The sequence below is a fragment of the Cheilinus undulatus genome, linkage group 20 (assembly GCF_018320785.1).
Source record: "Cheilinus undulatus linkage group 20, ASM1832078v1, whole genome shotgun sequence".
NCBI classification, from domain to species: Eukaryota; Metazoa; Chordata; class Actinopteri; order Labriformes; family Labridae; genus Cheilinus; species Cheilinus undulatus.
In genome coordinates, this window is record NC_054884.1 from 34,344,024 (window position 1) to 34,366,514 (window position 22,491).

General features: G+C 40.3%; 2 protein-coding genes across 3 annotated transcripts in view; one reads left to right on the forward strand and one right to left on the reverse strand.

Annotated features, from left to right (window-relative positions):
* The window catches only part of wnt3 (wingless-type MMTV integration site family, member 3), a 42,121-nt gene extending 38,382 nt beyond the window's left edge, over positions 1-3,739 (forward strand). For both annotated transcript variants that reach the window (XM_041815767.1, XM_041815768.1), the window contains exon 4: positions 3,260-3,739. In XM_041815767.1, coding sequence (XP_041671701.1) covers positions 3,260-3,739 — 480 coding nt within the window. The remainder of the gene's footprint in view (positions 1-3,259) is intronic.
* A 6,293-nt stretch (positions 3,740-10,032) lies between these two features.
* The window catches only part of LOC121528091 (vesicle-fusing ATPase-like), a 42,137-nt gene continuing 29,678 nt past the window's right edge, over positions 10,033-22,491 (reverse strand). Inside the window, exons 20-22 of the mRNA XM_041815244.1 lie at positions 16,451-16,506; positions 16,201-16,273; positions 10,033-11,398 (exon numbers count right to left, since the gene is read on the reverse strand). Coding sequence (XP_041671178.1) covers positions 16,243-16,273; positions 16,451-16,506 — 87 coding nt within the window. The 3' untranslated portion in view covers positions 10,033-11,398; positions 16,201-16,242. The remainder of the gene's footprint in view (positions 11,399-16,200; positions 16,274-16,450; positions 16,507-22,491) is intronic.

Here is a 22,491-nt window from a genome sequence, read left to right on the forward strand (position 1 = left end):
ATATGTGACACAGTTTATTTAAGGTAAAATAACTTTAGAACTTTAAATCGTAGCCTCTTAGTTTTTCTCCAATTGAAGCTAGCTGTTGTACCATCTTTAGGATTCTAGCCATGCTTTTGAATTCCTTATGGAAGCTTTTCTAGCAACCCTGGAATTTGGGTAAATTTTGGGGTTTTTAAAGATTAAATTCACACCAGTAAATCTGATATTAAAAGTCTTTTTATCCATTTTTAATTCATTTTCAATCTTTTTTCACCTTTGCTGCAAATGCTAACTACCATATTGTTTTCCTAGAATGCTTTGTGACGGGCTGTCAACCAATGGCAGGCTGTCCCGATGTCGCATCATGCTGTGTTAAACTGCACATATTTAACTGGGCAGATGATGGTGGAGATGGCCTGAATAGCTCATAATGGAGAGAAAGAGAGACAGAGAGCCTGTGATGTTTCCCACTGTGTCACTGCAGATAGGAACTGCTTTAAGAAATGGCTCAAATAAAGCCAATACAAAAAAGGGCAAGGACTTTTTGTGACAGAATGATTTCTTTCTTTCACTTTTTGGTCTCCAAAGGCTGGGAGAAGAAGTCTGTACAAATAAGTCACAGTCATTGTTGTTGCCGTTAAGTTTTTCTTTTGTCTTTATAGTCCCTTAGCTATTTTAATATTTGAGTGACGTTACTGCAGCACACTTATTCTTAAATTCCAGGTTGTCCTTTTAAAAAGGATATTTAGAGATGGACTGTGCACCACAAGTTGTTGCTTTACAAGTTTTTTTAAGACAACAAGTCCAGGTGAGACAAAATGGTTAAAATCCCTCCCGGGGATGGGAAGGTGGGCTCTGGCACAGTGTGGTTGCTTACACATGGATGTGTGACAAGATCATAATGTGCTGTTCTGTATTGTACAGACTCCACAAATATAAACAAAACCATGCATGTGGAGTTTTACATTGTGATGACATATGATCAACTAGTAACTCTAAAGCAATGTGAGTGCAGGCCAGCAGGCAACCAGGCATGGGGAGCAGTCCTGCCTTGGCATGGTATGGGGGAACCGGGCCCTGTACCACCTGGGTTCATTCTGCATGCTAAGTCAGAAAAAACTGATGAAGCTGCAAAAATGTCAAAACCTATAATGAAGAGTGGGATTGAAGTGCTTTACCGCTCTGTAATACATCACACAAATTAAATAACCTCAGCACAATTTGTGCTTTGAACTGTAGCCTGAGGATAAAACTGTTCTGAGATGCAGTAAACAATGGACAATCACCTTCTTGTCTTCTGAAAATGAAAAAGGGATTTTTCTGTAATTTCACTGTTTGAGGTTACTAATTGTTCATTTGATGGCCAGGGATTTGGTATCCAACTTGTCTGCACATTTCTTGGTTTCCACCTAAAAATGAGCGCTTGACTTTGAATGACTGGTTAATTACTCATCTAAGCAATCCCTCTGCCACACACACACACCTTTCTTTTCATGCCTTGCATCCCAATGAAAAATTCCCTGCCAGTCAAATAACCCGAGTGAGCTGAGAGGGAAAAGAAGGAAATCAGCTCTGACTTAAAACATCACTGGCTGCTGTCACTGCTTGGAGAAAACAGATTCCCCGGCCGCTCGCTGAGGGGCAAATGGAAGGACCACACGGCAACAAGCAGGCCTTTGATGTGAGCACACAGGAGCAGCCGGGGAGAGAGCCCACGGAGCGAGCTGAACAGCAGCACTGTCAGGAGTCTCCGCTCTTATCCACCTGGCCCTCTCACGCTCTTTTATTTAGCCCAGAGGGCCTCTGGGACTTGATGTTGGCATGACAAGCTCACAGTGTGATGTCACTAGCCCAATCTACCCATAATCCACCCTCCCACCGCTTTCCCCTTCCTCACCCAGAGGTGCCCCAGCCACCTGCCTTCCGCCGCAGCTGGGGGAATTCTGCTGCTAAATATAGCTGTTGAATTAAAGCACAACAAAATCAAAACACAAAGGTAAAACGTGCCCTGCGGCAGCACAGTCATGGTGTGAGCCAGTGACTTCAGAGGGAATTAGCAGCAGCGCAGCACCTCTGTACTTCACAGCTGCATGACACTTAGATAAATTGCAGCCAGTGGCATATTGTTTTTCTTGGCCTGCTCTGCGAGTCTTTAGTGGTTTTGTTAGTCTGCGTAACTGAATTTCCTGTAAATTTCTGACCATAAAATTCCAAAAGATCTTACTTGGTGGTGAATGACTTTGACTGCCCTGTAAGCAGTGAGTCATCTAATTAAGGCCAGCTCATTCTAGGAAATTAAAGGAATAATCCACTCTGTCCTTCTACCTTTTTATTTCAGTTCTACAGCCTGCAGACTTTAAAAAGTGGATGCTGAGACACAACCAAAGGACATTTTAAGTTCGACCTCACAGCTTTTCTTTAAGATAACTTTAGGCTTTTATGCCTTTCTAAGAGGACAGAACAGTGGGCAGAGTCTAGTGAAGAGATGAGAGAGCGGGGGTGATGGGATGGTCATACCTGGGGCCATTGCTTTGAAGGTTATAGCCTCTGTGCACAGGGCACACAATTAAACCTCTAAGCTAAGCTTATATGCTCTTCATTACAAGTTTGTTCATGAATATCTTGGCTACAAGTGTCATGAAAAGTACTATGAGTGCATTTCAAATAGACTCGATAGCGGAGTTGGAGGTTTGTTCAGCCAGAAAGAGATCCGAAAGACAACTCAGGACTTCATTCCTTTATCTGTGACGCATGAATTTTTTTCTGTTGCCTTGTTGTGAGACAATATCTGCCTTGTGTCTACCAAGATGAAGGAAATCTGCTTGCATCAACTCACCTTTGGCATTACTAGAGTGTCTCAAGGGACAGTAGTTGCATAATAAAAAAGCAAAGTAAATCAGAGTGTCATCTGCAGAGAGAACTCACAACAATGTGTTATACAATTTGTCCTATAGGGAGAATTTAGAGATTGAAGAAAAGTGGCCCCAGAATCGAACCTTTGGGGTCTCAGCAGGTCATGATAAACTCTTCTTTATCATTTTCTCCTCTTAGATTTATGTTTGCCAGAGGAAACACTACTTTGCCTTCAAAATATTTCAGATATTATTTGTTTCAGCCTTTATTTTTTAGGACATTAGAGCTAGAAATCAGGGAGAGAGGGTGAATGACCTGCGGTGAAGGAGCCAGGACTCAAGTCCGGATAGCCTCTGTTTACGGACCCAAAAAACGTCTTTAAATATTCTTACAAACTGACCAGAAGTGTCTTTGTATGTTTCAGACCATTCTGGACCACATGCATCTGCGCTGTAAATGCCACGGCCTGTCAGGAAGCTGCGAGGTGAAGACATGCTGGTGGGCACAGCCAGACTTCCGCATCCTCGGCGACTACCTGAAGGACAAGTACGACAGCGCCTCAGAGATGGTAGTGGAGAAGCATAGAGAGTCCCGAGGCTGGGTGGAGACCCTGCGAGTGAAATACAACTTCTTCAAGCACCCCACCGAGCGAGACCTGGTCTACTACGAGGGCTCGCCGAACTTCTGTGAACCCAACCCCGAGACCGGCTCGTTCGGGACACGCGACCGAGTATGCAACGTGTCGTCGCACGGCATCGAGGGCTGCGACCTGCTGTGCTGCGGCCGCGGCCACAACACCCGGACTGAGAAACGCAAGGAGAAGTGTCACTGCATCTTCCACTGGTGCTGCTACGTCAGCTGTCAGGAGTGCGTGCGCGTTTATGACGTGCACACGTGTAAGTGAGAAATGCCTGTGCACTCAGAGAAACAGACTGCTGGACTACAAGTACTTCCTACCCAACCTCCAACTCCTGCACGACTCCCTAACTTCCCAAAACACAAAATCATATTCATCAGCACACGCTCAGGCCCTAATGGGTGATGGCACATCAGTCATGGATATTTCTTTAGCTTTTTTTGTAGAATCACTTCCAGACCACTTTATTTCCATAATATCTGACCAGAAATGTGGGAAGAAGCTCGAGTTGTGCCACTTTTCCCTTATTCCTATTGGACCATGACTTCCCCTTCCTTCTCCACCACTCCCCTCCCTCTCTGTCTTTATTTATTTCCCCCCTTCATGCCAGCACAATGTTTGTGGCATGTACAGTAACACTTTTTACATGTGAGATTAATGCAGTAAAAAAAAAAAAGGAAAAAAAAAAAAAAGACTCTTGCTTTTGAACAAAAAGCATCTTCTAACTAACACCTCACTTCTCCGGCTCATCTAGCTGGTTTACCTTTTTTTTTGTAACTAAACCAACCTCTACAAGCATCACTTAGTTGTAAGTGAAACTGAACACAGCCCCAGGAAACCATCACTTTGTAACTACTGAACTGAACTGAACTGAAAACAGCAGGTGGGCTTTGGAAGCTGCCACGGTCCTGTTCTTTTTTTTTGTTGTTGTTTTTTGTAAAACTACTGAGCTGATGAAATCCTCAGTGTTGCTGACTGACTCTGCCGCACCAGTCAACCGGGGAGCCTGGAAGATATATGCTACAGCCTGATTTTATAGCCCTGCATTTCTGAAATATTACCATCGGGCTGGGACTGGAGGTATGCAGCATGTGTGTGAACAAGCATGCTCATTCCACTAACTAACAAATGTATGCACTATTCAGTTAGACGGAGCTCCAGGTGGGAAAGATTTGAGCGTTGTTTATGCGAGAAAAATTCTTTTCACTGCAAGCTAGCTGTTCTTATGAATGACAACTTTGTTTCTCCATCCGGGGGCACCATCAACCTGTAAATTTCTCATGATTTCCACAAGTGTAATGCAACACAGTCAAAAGTTATTCAATCTGAGGAGATGATCCATGAAAACAAGGTGAATTTAAGGCTTTTTAATTCATGAAACTGAAGCTTTAGCATGCTTACTATGGAGGATCTAATATCTAACACTTCGTGAATCCATCAGGTCCATTTTAAAGTTGTGTGTCTGAGCAAATCATCACTATAACAAAGAAAAAAAGAAAAAGGGAGGCAAGTGACGACATGTAAAGGGCGCAGTGTGGGATCTGATTGGCTTTCAAGCCAAGCCTTCTTTCTCTTCTTCCCTCTTGAAGAGTTAAAATTTGAAGAAGTTGATTTATGGAATTTTGTTAGTATTACCCAAAACACTAGCTGCCAGCTCAAGCTGGCATTGAAATAATTTAAAAATCTGGACGTTTTTTGAGATTTTGTCAAGTCCAACCCTCATCGGTTTGTGTTACAAGGTTAGAAAAACTCTCATTGCTGGGCTTCTTTCCATTCAAACAATTGGAAATACCCTGCCAAATTTCATTTATCTTCTTTTTATTCGATGATTTGATTTGTTTAGAAACTTGGCCTCTGTGAAAGAATGAAGACAAAGGTTCTATAGATGTATGGGAGACCTGTGTCTACATCATCTGTGTTTTCTGCAGTAACCAGGACCTCCCTACCATCCAAAACATCCATATGTCTATTGTTGCAAGGTTACAAAATTAGTTCCTTCTCCTGGTAGCATCCCCAAGTCCCTTTCAAATATCTCTATGGGTTTAATATTTTCCTTTATTGAAAAAAATATCAAGAAAACAAGAAAAATGTAAAAGTATCCTGTCCTGACATTGGCAACACATGGAATCTAAGAATTCACGAGTCTTAAGGTAGGGTGAGGTGTTTGGGCTACATGGCACTTCAAATAGAGATTTTCCAGAAAAACACTCCAAACCAAATCTTTTAAGGTCTATGCACACCGACTCCAGTATTTGTCTGGCATCCAATTACAAACTAAACTTGCAAAGCAGATGGATTCGCCCATTTCAGTGTTTCTCACTGGCAAATCCATCTTGCAAAGTGCCTGTATGAACAGTTTGGGCCTGGTTGAAAGTTATAGGACCAATCAGCGACAAGGGGCAGTGCTTGCGGGCGTGGCAGAGCCATGACATAAGCAAGCAGCCAGTGCCGGTGCAATTATGGCTTGGCTTAGATCAGCGTGGATGCTGCTGAAGTGCCAGTTTTATCAGAACTTGATGACATTTCTTCGTTGAAAGAACAAAGAATAGCATTGAGTTTTTATGCAGTACTCTATGGAGTACTCAGTAGTGGAAAAAGATGCCACGCATTTTGTTGCTCTGATTGGATGTAAAGATGTGACAGACAGAATGTTCAGCCAGTAACCCTCTGAGTTTCTTTGCAAAGGTCCTGCCCTTTCCCAAACAGTGTCTATGGAAGGTTTTCCAGATGGATGTGAAACACATCCATCTGGAAGCACTCAAACCTTGCAGCAAGTCCAATGCATTTATTTTTGTATCAACTGCAAGAATTTGCAAAACAATTTCATAATGCAAATGTAAAAAGCACAGAGGATGATTCTAAAGCCCTTATCTTTTGTTCATACTAGACGTGAACAATCACCTTTTTCTGTGTACCTTAGCGTGCAAATAAAGAGAGTTTATTCGCCTTATCTTTTTAAATTTGCACGAATAACTCGCCACACTCACAAGTCAAATTACGTGTGTGAGAGTGACTGATGCCTTGCATCTGCTGTGGAAAGCCCAAAGCCAACGGTAACTTGGTAGTAAATGGCTGAAATCAAGTGACAGACAAATGTTTTCACAACTCACTTTTCCTCCAAGCAAGCTCCTTTTTATTCCCGTGCCAGTAGAACAGGCATGTTGTGTTGTCTAGGGTGGCCACAGACGGACAGGCTGGTCCTTCCAAGATACTCCAGTCTCCTATCTCCATGCTGATTGGCCATCTCAGCATGAGTAATTTGCTTGAGTTCAGATTTTTCAACTGTAAATAAATAAACAAAGCAAGCGCTATTCACGCCTCACATTTGCAGCGTTTGCGCCACCTGAGGTAAACTTGAGTCTTCTCACATCTTTACGTTGACTTCACATGATATTAACTGACACAGATGATTTTACTCACATCTGGTGTAACAGCATTCAACTTAGTCCACCCATCCTGACACAGAGCTTCATATGGCACCAGCTCGTGTGTCATGTCACTGTTCCAAGTTGGAGAGATGGAGCGCAACTTTTCAATTCAGTCTCTGTAACTTGGCTGTGAATACAGATTTTGGCCATCATGTATTGTAGTTTACAGTTCATATCCACATAATGTATAGGGAAATAGTGATGTTTAGGGGCGGGAGAGAGTGAGAAGGGAGCTGCAAGCACTGCTCTGAATTATCAGTCGCCCGGTAATGACTTGGACAGATGCAAAAAAAAAAACCCACAAAAATCAAACTTATTCTGAAAGACAGCGGAAAGTTTCAGCATCAGTGTGCAAACAAGTTTATCACAAGTTAAGATATTTTTTTTATATTTTGACAAAAAATTGACTCCATTTATCAGCAAGGCAAAAATGATTTAACATCATAATTTTATGTTGTTTCAATGTGTCATGGCGGTTTTGAATCCAAACAACAATCATGGTAAAAATGTGCAGTATCGTCATCATGTCTAGTCCTGTAAATTGCCGTGTACTGATGACGTATCAGAAGCTTGAGAGGCCTTCCCATTTCACACTACCACTACCCTTTGTAACTCTGTGCCAAGGCTATTCAAAATCAAGGAAAAATTGGATTGAGTCTAGCTGTGAGACGACAAGAGAAGCATTATAACTGATAAAAGCCCAGTTACATAGGTATGAAAACCAGGAAGGTTGGCTGAAATGTTGTGGAACTCAATAAATATGTCAGCATAAAGCAAGAAAGTGTGCCAGAACTTCTCCTGTCACATTCAGGTTTGCAGAGATTTTGTTCAAAGTTTGTCTGACTAAAAGAAGCCCTGCAGTGTTGTGATGGGTGGGAGCCCTCTGATTGGTGCTGTGAGTCAATCAGAGAGCTAACAAAGGGTCAATTGTTGATTCCTGGTTCTTAGAGTCTTCAGTGGAAGGGTATTGGGAAACTTCATCAGCAGCTAGATTACAGGAGTGACAGGAAAACTAAAGATTGACTGAATGGGGGGTTGAAGGATTCCACACAGCATTTTTAACTGTCCCACTTGCTCCCTGTTAGTAATATTCAACAACAAAAGTACCCAGTAGTGTATAGGCTGTCCTCTCTTTGTGACATAGCTTAGCATTTTGCTCATCTTCTACACAGATACCCCATCCCACCCTCTCCCCTCCTCCCTACCTGGGCCTACCTTTCTGTGTTCAGTACCCTCCCCTCACCCACGTTTCCCTCCCGCTATATCCAAAGTTTTGTACAAATGTTTTAAAGTGAATAATTCCCTTTTTATTTTATAATCGTAAATGTTATGTTTTTATAAATATTATTTATTATACAATGTATATATCTGTATGACTGAACTAAGATTATATATTTGAAGAACAAAACTGCCTCCTCGTCTTTGTTTTCAGCCTCATACACTGAATTTAACTGGGATGAAAAGGCTTCTTGCATAATCAAACAGTTCATCTAAGGTACATACATGCAGAAATAATGAATCCTAACTTGGATATTAAAGGAAGGCATTCAAAACCTTTTCTTAATGTCAACAATTTCCATGAAAAGACAAACCAACAATGTCTCCTTCCTCTGTGCCATGGAGCTCAATTGTTGTCCAAAAACTATTAAAAACACATCAATGTTGTACTAACTGACATGCTCTTTCACTGCCATGAACACACTCTATAATTTATTTCCCACATAGGCTACCGTCAGCCAGAAGCACTCACTTAAACACAAAATATGTATTCATCCACAGCTAAAACGAGTCCCTAGGAATTGCAAATTTTTCTCCACTTAATGTGCGGTAAAAACAACAAAGTATGGATGTTTTTGGATTTTGTCTTTACACTTCAAAACTGGCACGTTGGTGATGGCGGTCTTAGCCTTGGGGGGCTGTTGAATTTGGCTGGCTTTGCACAACTTTAACATGACTTAAGGCCTGATTTGTCACTTTATTTGAGGCTTGCCCTAACCGATCATTAGCCCAAATAATCCTCAAGTGTGTGGTATCAATCTGTGACTTTAGTGCTCCAAATCAAGCCAGACCTCCCCTGATATCGAGCCACGAATATCCTGTTTGAAATTAATGAGTCCAGGTCAGCCTGCCTCTAACAGAACACCCGCAGTAGCAAAAGAAAGCGAGCACATTGGGTCAGGATCTCTTTTCCTCTGCCTAAAGATCGTCAATCAGACCATCTCACGATGTTGCCTTTGATTCACTCCATTAGATCACAATCAGCTGATGTTTTGGATGTCCTAAGCAGATAAATGTGAAATAGGGAATAGAAATCCTGTTCATCTGATGAGCATGAATCAAACAGCCTGATATCATTCATTATCAAGATACATCTTAAGAACTGCATTACTTTAAGTTGAGAGACTATGAGAGTTGTTGTAGAAACAATGCATTGTCCTCCCCCCAGTTGAAGTGGTGTTAACTGACAGGTTTTCAAAATATTCCAGGGCAGCCTATCGAAAGCAGTTGCAAGTGTTCACAAGTCTTGTTGCAAATCTTTGGTCTGAATTGGGCTAAAAACACATGCAGACTACTAAGGATACCGCTCACCATCTCACCATGTTACCTGTGTAATCTGTGCAGCAGTCAGCATAGCGTTCCCCACGTCTTCTCCACACTTTGATCCTATGATCCAAAAGCTGTAGGCAGAATCTGAACATAATGTTCCTCCACATGTTCCGGTTCCCGAGATTGGTTGCTTGCAGTCTTGGGTGAGGAACCAGTACCTGACACTGCCCCTTTTATATGGAACTTGGCCTTCAGTTTGGAGATGTTCCAGAGCTCACATTTCAAATAATGCCACAACTTTGCTGAACACCAGCTTGAAGCTGCCCTATCCAGATCAGTCCATGCTGACTCTTGGAGCAGTCAACTACTGACCACTGTAGCAGGGCTCATGCTCACAGGTGCTGATAATCAGGCACCTGATTGTCAGCACCTGGGGGTACCAGAAGCTCAAAACAAGAATCAGTAGCAACAGCAAAATAAACTGTTCAGCATCAGCAGAGATTTGGCATATTTTATAGGCACAAGCCACATACTTCGCTCTGCTGCTCATCCCACAAATGCATGATCCTTACAAATGTAGCACAGTTTAAAAGGGAAATAAACAAGCTTTATTGCCAAGTAGCAGTGTTACAAAGAAATCATCTTTTTGGATGAAAAAGTTGGTCTTAAAATTGCAGCTCATGCACCTGATTTCATGGTGACTCTTTTAAGCTTACATACTCACCAAAAGCAAAAAAGAAATGCAAATTTACAGCACAGGGGAGAAAAGGTTTGACTATTCTTATTGCAAATTTGCAATTAGAACAACAGGAGTACGTCCATGCCTCATTATCAAAAACAAAGACAAAAGCATTTAATATCCCCTGAATATAAAAACAAGTCCAGAAACAGAATTTCTAACTTTAGCAGAACCATAACTGACGACTCATAATTGAAGACACAAATTTGCTAATCTGACCCTCAATCTTGATGGTAAAAAGCATAAATCTGCATCTAATTTAGAACTTTCACAGATGTGCTGCAGTAGCTGCTGCTAAAAAGCTGACTATGTTTTCCTGTTGAGCTGCTGGATGATTGCAACACTGATAGTTTGGAGGTTAACCGCTAATGTCTGAGTATGTTCATCCCATCGTGAGTGAAATTTCTTCTCATTATGAGATAATTAAGCTAGATTGTAATTATAAAGGGATCTTTTATGATTTCAACATGTTTTAATTATGAGGGGAACACTAAATGAAGAAAACAAGCAGTAGGAAAGTGTTTTTATTTATTATTTGGACTGCGTCACAGTATATCGAGAGGGTTTTTGGCAAATCAGACAGCAGAGGAGTTAAATCAGTAACTTTAGAGCTTCATATTCCTCATGAAATATTTTTTAAAATGCATGTAACATATGTTTAAAGCAGGGTGAATGCTGCTTGTGTAGTATCTTCAATGATTAAGTAAATCCAGCCTTAACTCCAGGGTTGCTTCATAGTTATAGAATTAATTTATTGATAAAATAAAAAGGTAAGACACAAGCAAGTAAACAACATAAGAACAAAGTGAGATCTCTTCATGGAATGATCAGATTACAAATCCGTGCATACAAACCTATAGAAACAGTGTTATGATTAGTGTTTGTGCATGCTCGTCGACTTTCAACAGTATCTTTATGTATAAAATCCCCACGGAGTGCTTAAGGCCTCACATAGAGAGCACAGCACTTGTCGTCAAAATGCAATATACACAGATGCCACAAACACGGCGTATTTTTCTTATTTTACACGTTCACATAGTGCTGAAGAGGAGGAGGAGGATGGTGGCTGCAGAGAGCTGCAGTGCAGAGAGAAGCGCTCCGAGCTTCAGGGACGAGAAGGAAGGATGCAGAAAGAGAAAGAGAGACAGACGGAAACTATCTCTCGCTTGCTTCCTCCTGCCAGCTTCTTTAAGGGCTTCCGTTCCTCGGCAACTGAGCGAAGAGAGACAAATAAAAGTGAGAAGAGACAGGCAGGCAGAGGAGACGTGCCGCCACAAGAGAGCACCTGTCTGGTCGACCTATTTTAGGTGCGACATGCGCTAACTATACCATAAGCCTCTGAGGCTGTGCTGAGAAACAAAAGCTGTGACTGGCTCTGAGTTGAAAAGTTGTTCAAGTTTTTGTTGTTTATCACCGTGGGCAGCTTCTCCTCATGAGGGAGGGTATCACAGAGATGGATTAGTAAGGTAGCAGGATAACTTTAAAAAGAGAAATGCATCCTGAAACTTTAACACAATCTACAACGTGCAACTAGAACTCAGATTACATTTGAACAGTTTCACAGATGAAGCTACAAAACTTTAGCACAAGATTTCAACTTTATCTTTTCTAGAATGAGCTTCAACATTTTATGTTTTCATTGTCTTAATCAACGGTTCTTTAGTGGTCAAACCTTGACACCCACCACCCCCTTCAAGGAAAAAGGGTTAAGATAGGGTAAGGGGTTGGGCAGGGGTGTCAAACTCATCAAGGGGGGGGCAAAATCTGAATTTAGGTCTAACCTGAGGGCCCAACAGGAAAAACATCTAACCATAAACTGTAAACCTTATATTCACAGGTATTTAAGGGGAGAAAAACTGATGATAAATGATTTTGAGATTTAACAAAAAAAGGCCAAAATGATGAGTTTAAAGTCTCAAAATCTGAGATAAAAAGTCAAAATATTAGTTCAAAAGGTGAGAACCCAAAATCCAAAGTCAAAATAATGTTTTCAAAAGGTAAATACATGAGATAAAATTCAAAATAATGACTTTAAAAGATGGAAATATGGGATTAAAAATCAAAGTAAGGAGTTGAAAACATCAAAATATGAGAGTAAAAAACAAAATTTAGAGTTTACAAGGTCAAGTTATGACTTGAAATTTAAGATTGTGAATCTTAAAGTTCAAAATATGAGATAAAATTCAAAATCATGAGTTTAAAAAGTCAAAATATGGGATTAAAAATCAAATTTAGGAATTTTAAAAGGGCAAAATATGAGATTAAATTTGAAATCATGATCTTCAAATTTCAAAATATGACTTGAAATTCTAAATGGGAATCTAAAAGTCCATAATACGAGATGAAAAGTCAGAATTTTGAGATGTAAATTGAAAATATTAAATGAAAACACAAATTGTCTCTCCCTCATTCGTAACTTTCTATCTCATTTTTTTTATTTCTCTTCACTTTTTAAATTTTTACGACTTAACTAAAGATATTTTAAATCTTCAAGGTTAAATTTATATTTCTATACTGGAGGAAATTAGAACTGGAGAGCCAGTTCTAATTAAAATATGATACAATCTTGCAGACCAGGTAAAACTGCACCACAGGCCAAATTTGGCCCCCCAGGCCTTGAGTTTGACACCCCTTGGTTAGGGCCTAACCTCCAAAGGTTAAGGTTAGGGTTAGGCTTGGAACTCAAATTTACAGTATTCAGTGAAAATGTTGCAGTTTGAACCTTAGACTGATTAATGCATGTCACTGAAGAAAGAGACAGGGCAAAACAAGCATGTTTAAAAAGCACATCATTACAGAAAACCTTGACTAAGCTAAAGTCTAATCTTATTATCTGCTGTACAGTTTGTGGTGGGTACACACTAGACCAGTGGTTCTCAACTGGTTGAGTCACAGGACCCACCATCAACTCCTCCAGGAGAATTGTGACACAAAGTTTGGGGAATTTTTTGCTCACTCAGCCGTATTTGATTAAAAAATAGTAGACTTTGGGCAAAGATGTAACAAAAACAATGACAAAAAAACAGGACATGCATGTTTTATAGTCTCATAGACAATTTTTTCCCACATCCACGACCTACTGAAAAGGGCGTTGTGACCCTCTTTTGGGTCTCTACCCACCAGTTGAGAACCACTGCACTAGACCATCTTTAACCTAACTCTAGGTCAGATTTCCCCCAATAACTTCACTTTTTCAGTTTTGTTGTGTTGCAGCCCGATGCTACAGTTTAAAAACATACATTTTTATTCTCATTAATCTACTTTCAGTACCCCGTCATGACAAAGTGACAACAGAATTTTAGAATTCTTTGCAAATTTATTTAAAAGAAAAAACTGAAATATCACATTGACATAAGTATTCAGACACGTTGCAAAAACACTTGAAATTTAGCTCTGGTACCTCCTATTTCTCTGGATCTTTAATGAGATGTTCCTACATTTTGACTGGAGTTTAAATTGATTCGGCATGATTGGGAAAGGCACACATCTCTCTATAGAAGGCCTCACGGCTGACAATATCAGTGTAAAAACCAAGCCATAGGACTTCCTGCAGAGCTCAGGGGCAGGTTTGTTGACGGGCACAGATCTGATGAAGGCTACGAAAAACATTCTGCTGCACTGAAGGTTCCCAAGAGCACAGTGGCCTCCATAATTCTCAATTAGAAAAAGTTTGGCATAACCAGGACTCTTCCGAGGGCTGGTCATCCCACCAAACTGAGCAATCAGGGGAGAAGTGCCTTGGTAAGAGAGGTGACCAAGATCCCGATGGTCACCCTGACTGAGCTCCAGAGATCCTGTGTGGAGATGGGACAGAATTCCATCACTGCAGCCCTCCACTGATCTGGGCTGTATGGCAGAGTGACTAGACGGAAGTATCTCAGTGCAAAACTCACGAAAGCCTGCTTGGAGTTTGCAAAAATGCACCCAAAGGACTCTCAGACAGAAAGAAACCATTCTAGACCTCATGTCTGGAGTGAAATAGGCACTACTCATCACCTGCCTGATACCATCCCAATAGTGAAGCATGGTGGTGGCAGCATCATGCTGTGGGGGTGTTTGTCAGCAGCAGGGATTGGGAGACTGGTTAGGGTTGAAGTAAAGCTGAATGGAGCAAAGTACAGAGATGTCCTCAATGAAAGCCTGTCCAACGGTGCTCAGACTGGGACAGCTATGGCCACATCAGGTCCCCAGAAGATTATTATATTCAGAAAATGTGAGGAAAATGTGTTATGGTATTTATAGTGTCTTTTCGTTTCCATTAATCCCTACAGCTATTAAAGGCACCCAAAATGATCTGAAATTAGAACATTTTTTTCTGGATTTGCTTGATGCTTGAAGAGTGTCACAAAAATCCCCCGTCAGTCATTATTAGTAAATAAGACGCATGATAAAGACACACTCATTAGTCCATTCTTGATTAGAGCTGCCGGTTACAGCATCAACCTACCAATTTACCTGTCTAGATACCAAAACCAGAGGAGCTGTTTACTGCATGTGTTTTTCACCAGTCAGTATTAGACATATTTGACTCAAACCCATCATGACAACCCTTGAAACAGTTGTATCCGGCCCACAAGATTACACGATCTTTCTATTATAACTGGCCCAGCAGTATGACGTCTGCAGATTTCCTCCAGTAAACGTTTAAACTTAACCTTGACAATTGAAAATATCCTTTTTAAATGATAAAAATCTGAAAAAGTAAAAAGTAAAAGAAGTTAGATAAAAAGTCAGGAAGGTGGGAAAAGAAATTAATGTTGTCCTTTCATATTCTCAATTTTGCATCTCACAATTCTGACTTAAACTTATAACTTTTGACTCTTCATGTTTTGACCTTCAAGATTCACAATTAAAAAATTCTAAGTCATATTTTTACCATTTAAGCTTGTGATTTTGACTTTCTATCTCATTTATTTGCCTTTTAAAAACATGATTTTGCCTTTAAATTCCACGTTTTCATCTTTTAAACTAAAAAGTTTGACTTTATCTCAGACTTTGAGCCTTTAAACTCATTTTTATTTTTTTTCATCTCAGAATGATTTATCAGTTCATTTATATTTTTTCATAACTACTAATGGTGAAAATGAGGTTGACAGTTTATGTTAAATATTGACCTCGTTAGGGTCTTAGGTAAGGCCTAAATTCAGAATTCGCGATCAACGTTCACAATAGTCCGGCTTTTAGGACTTCTCATCAGATCAAATCTGGCCCCGGACTCAATATCAGTTTTGACACCCCTGTTATAGAACATCTCTGGAGAGACCTGAAACTGGATGTTCATCAACGGTGCCCATCCATCTTGACTGACCTTGAGAGGATTTGCAAGGAGGACATGTAGAAAATCCCAAAATCCAGGTGCAAATCTTTCTGCATCATATTCAAAAAGACTCTAGGCTGTAATCACTGTCAAAGGTGCTTCAACTAAGTTCTGAGAAGGGTCTGAATACTAATCTCAATGTGATATTTCAGTTTTTTATTCTTTATAAATTTGCAAAAACTTTTTAGATTGAAAATAGATATGAAAAGTGAGTTTTATACACCTAATTGCATTATATACACCAAATTTATGAAAGATTTTTTTCCCAAAATGTTAAAGTTCTTGAAAATGTTATTTCGACTTTTAGGCTAAAACATCTATTTTTTATATATGAAAATGCAGACATTATTAAGCACTTCAATCTCATTACACATTTAAATTTAGATGTCTAGATTTTGCTGATTATCCAAGGTTTTCTGAAGATAAATTCCTATTGAGATTAGTTCAAAAAAGTTGGGATTTTTGGCCTAGTTTTGATTCTTTTGCATCAAACATTTTCTAAGCTACCGAGGCAATGACCACAAAAACTGCATCGACTAATTTTCCTCAAAATTGTACCCCTTTTCTTTTGTTCAGTGAAGTGTTTTGAGTATTAATACAGACTCAGATTTGAGAGATTTCTACACTGGCTGCCTAAACTCCAGAGGGGACATCATGAGCTGAAAATGAGAGCATGATTCAGGCCGTGCCGTCTTACCAGTGAAGGATGCCTCTTTGTCACTATACGGCTCCAGCCAGTCTAGATTGCCACAAACTTATTTGAACCCAGTCTGCAAAAGAGACAAAATGTCTATTATTAATCTCACTTGATATGATGTTAACATTCTGAGCTTGTACTGATTTTCCTTTCTGTGCGACATTTGTAAGGAAAAAAGGTTAAAGTGACAGCGTGATGTGAGTGTTCAGTGTCATTTTACTGAAAGGACGAGACAGAAGGACAAACTTACCCTCCTTCTTCCTTCAGTAGACTCAGGAACTTACTGACTCTGTGACCAGGGTCCATCTGAAAAACAGACTTCTTATTAAGATGGGTTTCACAATGATTTCTTCATGCACAAACAAAACAGCAAGTGTAAGGTCCTGGAGTTCACAGCAGCAGAGGAGGAGGAGGGGCAGAGGAAGTAAAATTAATGGCAACCTATGCAATAACTTACAGTGTGTCTGGAATCGCCCGTAGCTACCAGAGTGAAGACATGAGAGCGTCAGAGATGTTGGAATGAGAGGAGAAAAGATGACTGGAGCTGGCTGTGAGTGCGTGTATGTGTGGATGTTTGCAGCATGTCTCTGCAAACATCCATACTTCTTCAGAGAGGGGGGCACGGTGCAAAACATGGCTGCATTTGTGCATACCACAGCAATTACACAGCATCAGCTCCCACAAACAGGCGGTACACATCATCAACATACCACAGACGTACAGTCAGGAGAGGAATTAACACCAGGTGACTGTCACAGCCTGGTCACTTTCTGCTGCAGGTCTGCTGCTAAACAGCTAGAAGTCTTAACTCTGATGATTTATCATGTCTGTTGCATTTTGAGCATACTTGATGGGGTTTTTATATGTGCCACTTAAACATTTACAAACCTCTATTCCAAAAAAATTGGGACATAGTGTAAAATATGAACAGAAATGGAAAACAGTGATTTGCACAATCTGTTCAACCTACATTCAACTCAAAACATGTATTTAATGCTCAAATTGATTAACTTTGTAGTTTGTTTTGAAATACACACACATTCTAAATTTGACACCTGCAACACATTTCAAAAAAAGCTGGGACGGGGGAAAGGAGAAAATCCGGAATGTTGTGTAATGGGCCAAAATCCCCTAGAACATTCCACAGGTGAGCAAGTTAATAGGTGACAGGGGATAGTACCATCACTGGGTATAAAGGGAGCACATCTGAAAGGTTCAGTTGTTTGAAATAAATGGTGCAAGGTTCTCCACTTTGTTAAAGACTGCACGCATAAGTAATCTGACAATTTATGAAAAACAATCCTCAATGTAAAAGGCAAAAAAATACAGATTTCACCATCTACAGTCCATAATATCATCAAAAGATTCAGAGAATCCAAATAAATCTCTGCATGTAAGGTAACCTGACATGCCAGATGGATTTGTTTCACAAATCCATCTGGTAAACCACTCATAGACACGGTTTGGAAAGGGCAGAGCCTTTGATAAAACTTGGAGGGTAATTGGATGAACGTTCTGTCTGTCACGGGCCAATTAGAGCAATAAGTAAACTCCATATAGAACTGCATAACGCGAACCATGGCGACTGTAGACATGTCAGTACATGACTTTTGTCCTTTTTGAAAAGAAAACAACTCACTGCTGTTCTTTGCTCTTCTCTTAACAAGGAAATATTGTCAAGTACTGATAAAACTTACGCTATAGCAGCATCCACACTAATGTCTTCCACCATGATTGCACCGGCCTCTACTCCCTGCTTGCATACATCACGACTCTGCTGCACCCGAAAGTACTTCCCCTTGACGCTGATTGGTCCTGCCACTTTCTAACTGGGCCCAAACAGTTCAGATGGGAGCTCAACAAGATGGATTCGCCAGTGAGAAACACGGAAACGGGCGTATCCATCTGCTTTGCAAGGTTACAAATAAGGGGCAAGACTGAAAACCAGCATTGAATTCCCGTGATCTCCAAACCCTCAGGCAAGAATGCTTTAAAAACCAGCATCAGTCTGTAACGGATATTACAATGTGGGCTCAGGAACCCTTCAGAAAACCATTGTTCCCTAACACGGTGCATCGCTGTATCTTAAAATGTAAAGACTCTACCATGAAAAGCCAAAGCCATATATCAGCTATATCCAGAGGTGTTGCAACCTTCCCCAGGTCTCAGCTCATCTGAGATGGACTGACCTACAGTGGAAAAATGTGCTGTGGTCGGACGAGTCCGCATTTCAATTTTTTTTTTTTTGGAAATGATGGCCATCAAGTCCTACGGGTTAAAGAGGAAAAGGACCATCTAGTTTATTATCAATGCAATGATCAAAGGCCAGCATCTGCGATGGTGTGGGGTGTACTGGTGAATGATTAAGAATATTCTAACTCGTTCAAATTTAGCATGAATTAGTGTATTGAAGGAGATCATTTGTATGTTATTCTCAATTTTATTAATACAAATACATACAAAAACAAGGAAAGTAGAATTTTTGTAAACCATTCTCTGAAAAATTAAGGCCTGCAGTGGGACCATAGCCTTTGACACACAGTCCAGGTTATAGAAATACTGCACCTTCTGAAATGTGAAAATGTCAATCAATTGCTCAGCCTTGTAAAGCAGTGCTTCCAGATTTTGGAGCAACATATGCTTCCATCCAGACGATGATTTTTCAGGGAAATTCCTGCTTATTTCGGCAAGGAAATGCCACACTCGGCACGAGTCAAAGCAGTGTGGCTTAAACATGCTCCTGTCCCAGCTTTTTTGGAATGTAATGCACTTATCAAATTCAGAAAGTGGGTATTTTTCCAAACAAACAGTAAAGTTAATCAGTTTGAACACCAGATATCTTGTCTTGGTGCTGTATTCAATGGAATATGGTTCAAAACATTTTGCAAATAACTGTATTCTGTTTTGGGTTTTTTTCACATTTAACAGTAGCCAAGCATTTTTGGAACTGGGGTTTGTGGAAGGGTCAATCACAAGGAAAATTCAAAAAGTTTGTTACCTTGCATTTTAAAAATTATGCTTTTACACCATAGAGAGTACAGTAGCATTTCCTAAGCTTAAGTATGATGCAGATTAGTGTTTATCTGCCTCTGTGGCGCTTAAATAACCTAGATATTCCAAAGTCCTTCTTTATGAATATTTGTTTTTGCACTAATGCATATCTGACCTGATTGGTCATTTTGGTGTTTTGACAGAATAACAGTGTGTTCACGTAAACACTTATGTATAACCACGTTTCTTTCTATGGAGGCTGGTGGAAAACTGGACAAAAACATGACTCCAAAGCCAAACCACAAACCTCTACAGGCGAGTAAACTTGAGTCGTACACGCTGTCCTTATCTACAGACAAACAAACTAGTGAGTTCAGAGGATGCCAAACGTTTGTGATGAGCTGTTGATGTATGGTTTCATTTTTTTCCCCACAGTTGGATAACTTTAATGTACATGAAAACGTTTTAACCGCAGAACAACTGAAGAGAATTGAATATACTGCACTTGTATGTGCCCTGAAACCATGAAGAAGTGTGAAGGATTGTTCTATGAGTGTCTTCCCTCTGATTCACAACATGTGAATGTAGTTTGGCTGTTTCATAACCGTAAATGTATTAGGACTCCACAGCTTGGAGGATGGTTTGTGAACTGGATCCTTCTGCTCGACAAATCATCAGCAAAGCCACACACTTTTTTCAATCCAGCTGATAGATGACAGTTTTTTGTGACTGAGACAGATTCTGTTGACGGCTGAGAGTGCCGGCCAGATGTCGAAGAAAAGGAGGGACGAGAAAGTTCAGGAAAACAATAACACGTGGGCTGAGACAACTTGAACTTTGTGGGATTTGAAATAAAAACTGTTACATGATCTGAGTTATTGAAATGACAGGTAAACTTGACCTCTCTGTTGCCTGATACTACCAGTACCAACGAGATTTCATCAGCACCACATTCACAATATCATCACATTATAGAAGGAAAGAGAAACCTTCTTTATGTAAGAGAAAAACAAGAAAAGGGCAAATCCACTCTCTCCTGATCTAAAGTTTACAGTATGATCAACTGTCTGATTTATTTTAGATAGATCATCCCTAAAACCATTCTCTAAACAGTAGCTCTCACTCTTTCTCTGCAAAAAACTGACTGAAAGTCACTTTGTTAGAATATGATGATTGTGAACACTCATTTCCCTGGAGGATTTAATTAAGTACTTTTTATTCTGATTTCACCATGATATACATTACTGTGCAGAACTTTAGGCATGTTTGGGCCAAAAGTTGAAGCTGAAGTAAGGCGTAGATAAGGCGAATAAGCCTGCCTAAAGGCAGCACTGGGCTGGAAGGAGGACTGACACAACCCCAGCCACGCTCTGAATGTCCTTGCATATTACAAGGGGCATGGGACAACAATGTTGGAAAAAAAAAAAGTCTACACCTTTAGGGTGGAGTTAAGGGTGGATTTGGCAAATAAGCATAGCCTAGGGCAGTGAATCCCAAAGTTGGGGGATCGCGAGACATCAAAGGGGGTTGTGGATGCTTTCCAATGTAACAAAGAGAAATTTAGTATAGTTTAAAGTGGTAAATTTCGCCCATTTTTCTGAAAGTCTTGATAAAATGACTTTAATCTAAATTAAAAACATAGTTATGGATAACCAATTTTGCTTAGATTTAAGTAAAATGTAAAAAAAACTACCTAAAATGTACATTTGTACACAATGCTTTGTGCGACATCCTATGCTTTAATCATGTCCAGGGAAAGTGGGCGTCCTCGGTCTCTGACACTGTTATATTGGGGGTCACAGGCTGAAAAGTTTGGGAACCCCTGGCCTACGGTACCAGCTGGGCAGGTAGTAGGGTTACCACTAGGGATGCGTGCAGTTAATCAGTAAAACGGTTAAACTCGTTTATCAAATTAGCCAGCGCAGGATTTGCTAGTCAGTTAAACTAATTACCTATCATTTTTATAGGTAATTAAAATCCTGGTCTATCGTGCTCCTTTGAACTGTAATGAACCTCCCCGCCACTAAAGGCTGCTGTAGCTTCAGTTAATGGCCACTGCCTTCCTCGCTGGCACTTCACCGGATGTAAACATGAGAAGCTCAACAGTGGCTTAGCTGTTGGCGTACAGTAGGAACAGTGCGATACGGCAGTTTTTTAAAGTAGTAAATGGAAATGAAGTGGTATGTAGGCCGCTGAGGGTTGAGCTCACATGTAACTATTCACCCGATGTGAAAAGAGGCCACATATCAAAGTATGATGTTAATCTGCAAAGAGGAACGAAGGCTGGCGCAAGCTTCTAATGTTAGTCATGCTGTAGAGAGGATATCAGGATAACATCACGCTTGCTGACACAATTACCCTTTGAGGAATTTGACTGTTTTCTAAGGATTTTCTCCTCTTTAGACTAGACTAGTTTAAATGAGCTTTTAGCCGAGTAGGGAAATAGATTCCCAGGAACATCCTTAGTTATCATAAGCCCCTGGGTGTGCTGTGGGTGTCCCTAAGGCCTGAAAACTTTCAGGGGTCTCTGGGGCGTATTACCTTGGGTGAAAAGGTCAGGAAAACAGAGATGCCATCGAGCTTGACCTGGGCTGCAGAGCAGCACGTGTGGGCATGTGTCAAGCTTGACTCTGCCCCCCCCAGCTCCCTTCTCCAGTCCCGGATTGTGGCATATTGGGCCCTTTGCGGAATCCTTATCGCTCTACATGCCTTTAACTTTTGCTCATATCTGTAGGTGTGCAATCACAAAATTTGACAGCAGTTGACCACAATATCCAGTTATATCCACTTTGACTACTTGAATTACTTCTTTAAATATGTTAAAAGATTTACACCTACTTTAGATTTTCTAGAATACAGTTGTATATTTGTTTTTTCCTTGACTTAAATGTTTAATTTTCTAACTTTGAAAACACCACTCAAGAGTGGCATCTCTTGTGCTTAAATCTGCATGACTCAAAAAGAAAATACATATTAAATACCATAACTTTAGGGAAAAAGAAATGTGCCACATTACATTTTCAGTAAAGTAAGCCTGCAGCTAACCTTGCAAAGAAAATATATGACTGGGCTAACTTCGTGCAGATGCATCTTGCAAAGCTTCAAACTGATATGCTTGTTCCCAGTCAGAGAATGATCGATCAACTAGTGCCATTTGTGGAGAAAGAGGCAGTTCATATGTTGAAGCCAATAAACCAAGAGAGCCAATGAAGAAGTCAGCCACATGTAGCTGCAGTGGCAGTTTTATCAGAACTGGATAGTTCTTTATTAAAAGAAGAGAAAAGAGCAGGACTGAAATCT